The sequence below is a fragment of the Nannobrachium achirus genome (assembly GCF_963921795.1).
Source record: "Nannobrachium achirus genome assembly, chromosome: 13".
In the NCBI taxonomy this organism is placed as follows: Eukaryota; Metazoa; Chordata; class Actinopteri; order Myctophiformes; family Myctophidae; genus Nannobrachium; species Nannobrachium achirus.
This window is the reverse complement of record NC_137833.1, coordinates 35,756,002-35,756,709: the sequence shown is the minus strand read 5'-3', so window position 1 is coordinate 35,756,709 and position 708 is coordinate 35,756,002. Positions and strand designations below refer to the sequence as shown.

At 39.4% G+C, this 708-nt stretch overlaps 1 protein-coding gene across 1 annotated transcript in view; it reads right to left on the bottom strand.

The window, feature by feature from the left end:
* Positions 1 to 708, bottom strand: part of pcnx2 (pecanex 2) — a gene marked incomplete at both ends in the record, with an annotated part of 53,434 nt that continues 52,726 nt past the window's right edge. The window contains one exon of the mRNA XM_080740693.1: positions 1 to 174. Within this exon, the coding sequence (XP_080596819.1) occupies positions 1 to 174 (174 nt within the window). The remainder of the gene's footprint in view (positions 175 to 708) is intronic.

Genomic DNA, 708 nt, shown 5'->3' with positions numbered 1-708 from the left:
TTAGTCCGTTTTTTGATCCGTGGCCTCTGGGGCAGTCGACGCCGAGGCGGTGTCTTCCTGTGTATTCTCCAATAGCTGGCCTCGGCTTCGGTCACCTGACTGCGTGCTGTCTTTTGGACCAATGGCGGCATTAGAGTACGTTGCGTCAATACTCTCATACGCTTCCGATGTCCACTAAGTCAGCAAAAGACAAGAAGAGTGAGATGGAGAGAGATGTATTAGACTGAAAAGTAAATACAAATACAAATTCATCTTCATCTTCACTTATGTCAGTGGTTCTCAGCATGTGGGTCGGGACCCCCAGGGGGCTCCCCAAATTATTTTGGGGGGTCCCCAGACGATTAACTAAAGCAGTAGTTCACCCCCAAAATGACTTTTTTTCTATTGATTAGTCACACCATGGAAATTGAGTTGAGAATATTTTTTTGTATTTGTAATACATCTCTCTATCATATTTATATTTTCTTTTTCGTCTTAGGAAATCGACAAATAAAAAATTGTTTTAATTGAACTCAAGTCTCCATGGGCATGGTGTGACTAATTAATAGAAACAAAAAGTCATTTTGGGGGTGAACTACTCCTTTAATGTGCAACATTGTTTTCTCATTCAACATTAAACAAACCAGCATAAAGTTAAAGTGTATAGAGGGTATCTGCACATTTCTAAAGTGACAATTTAAGTACTTTTTAAACCTCTAAAATGACAAA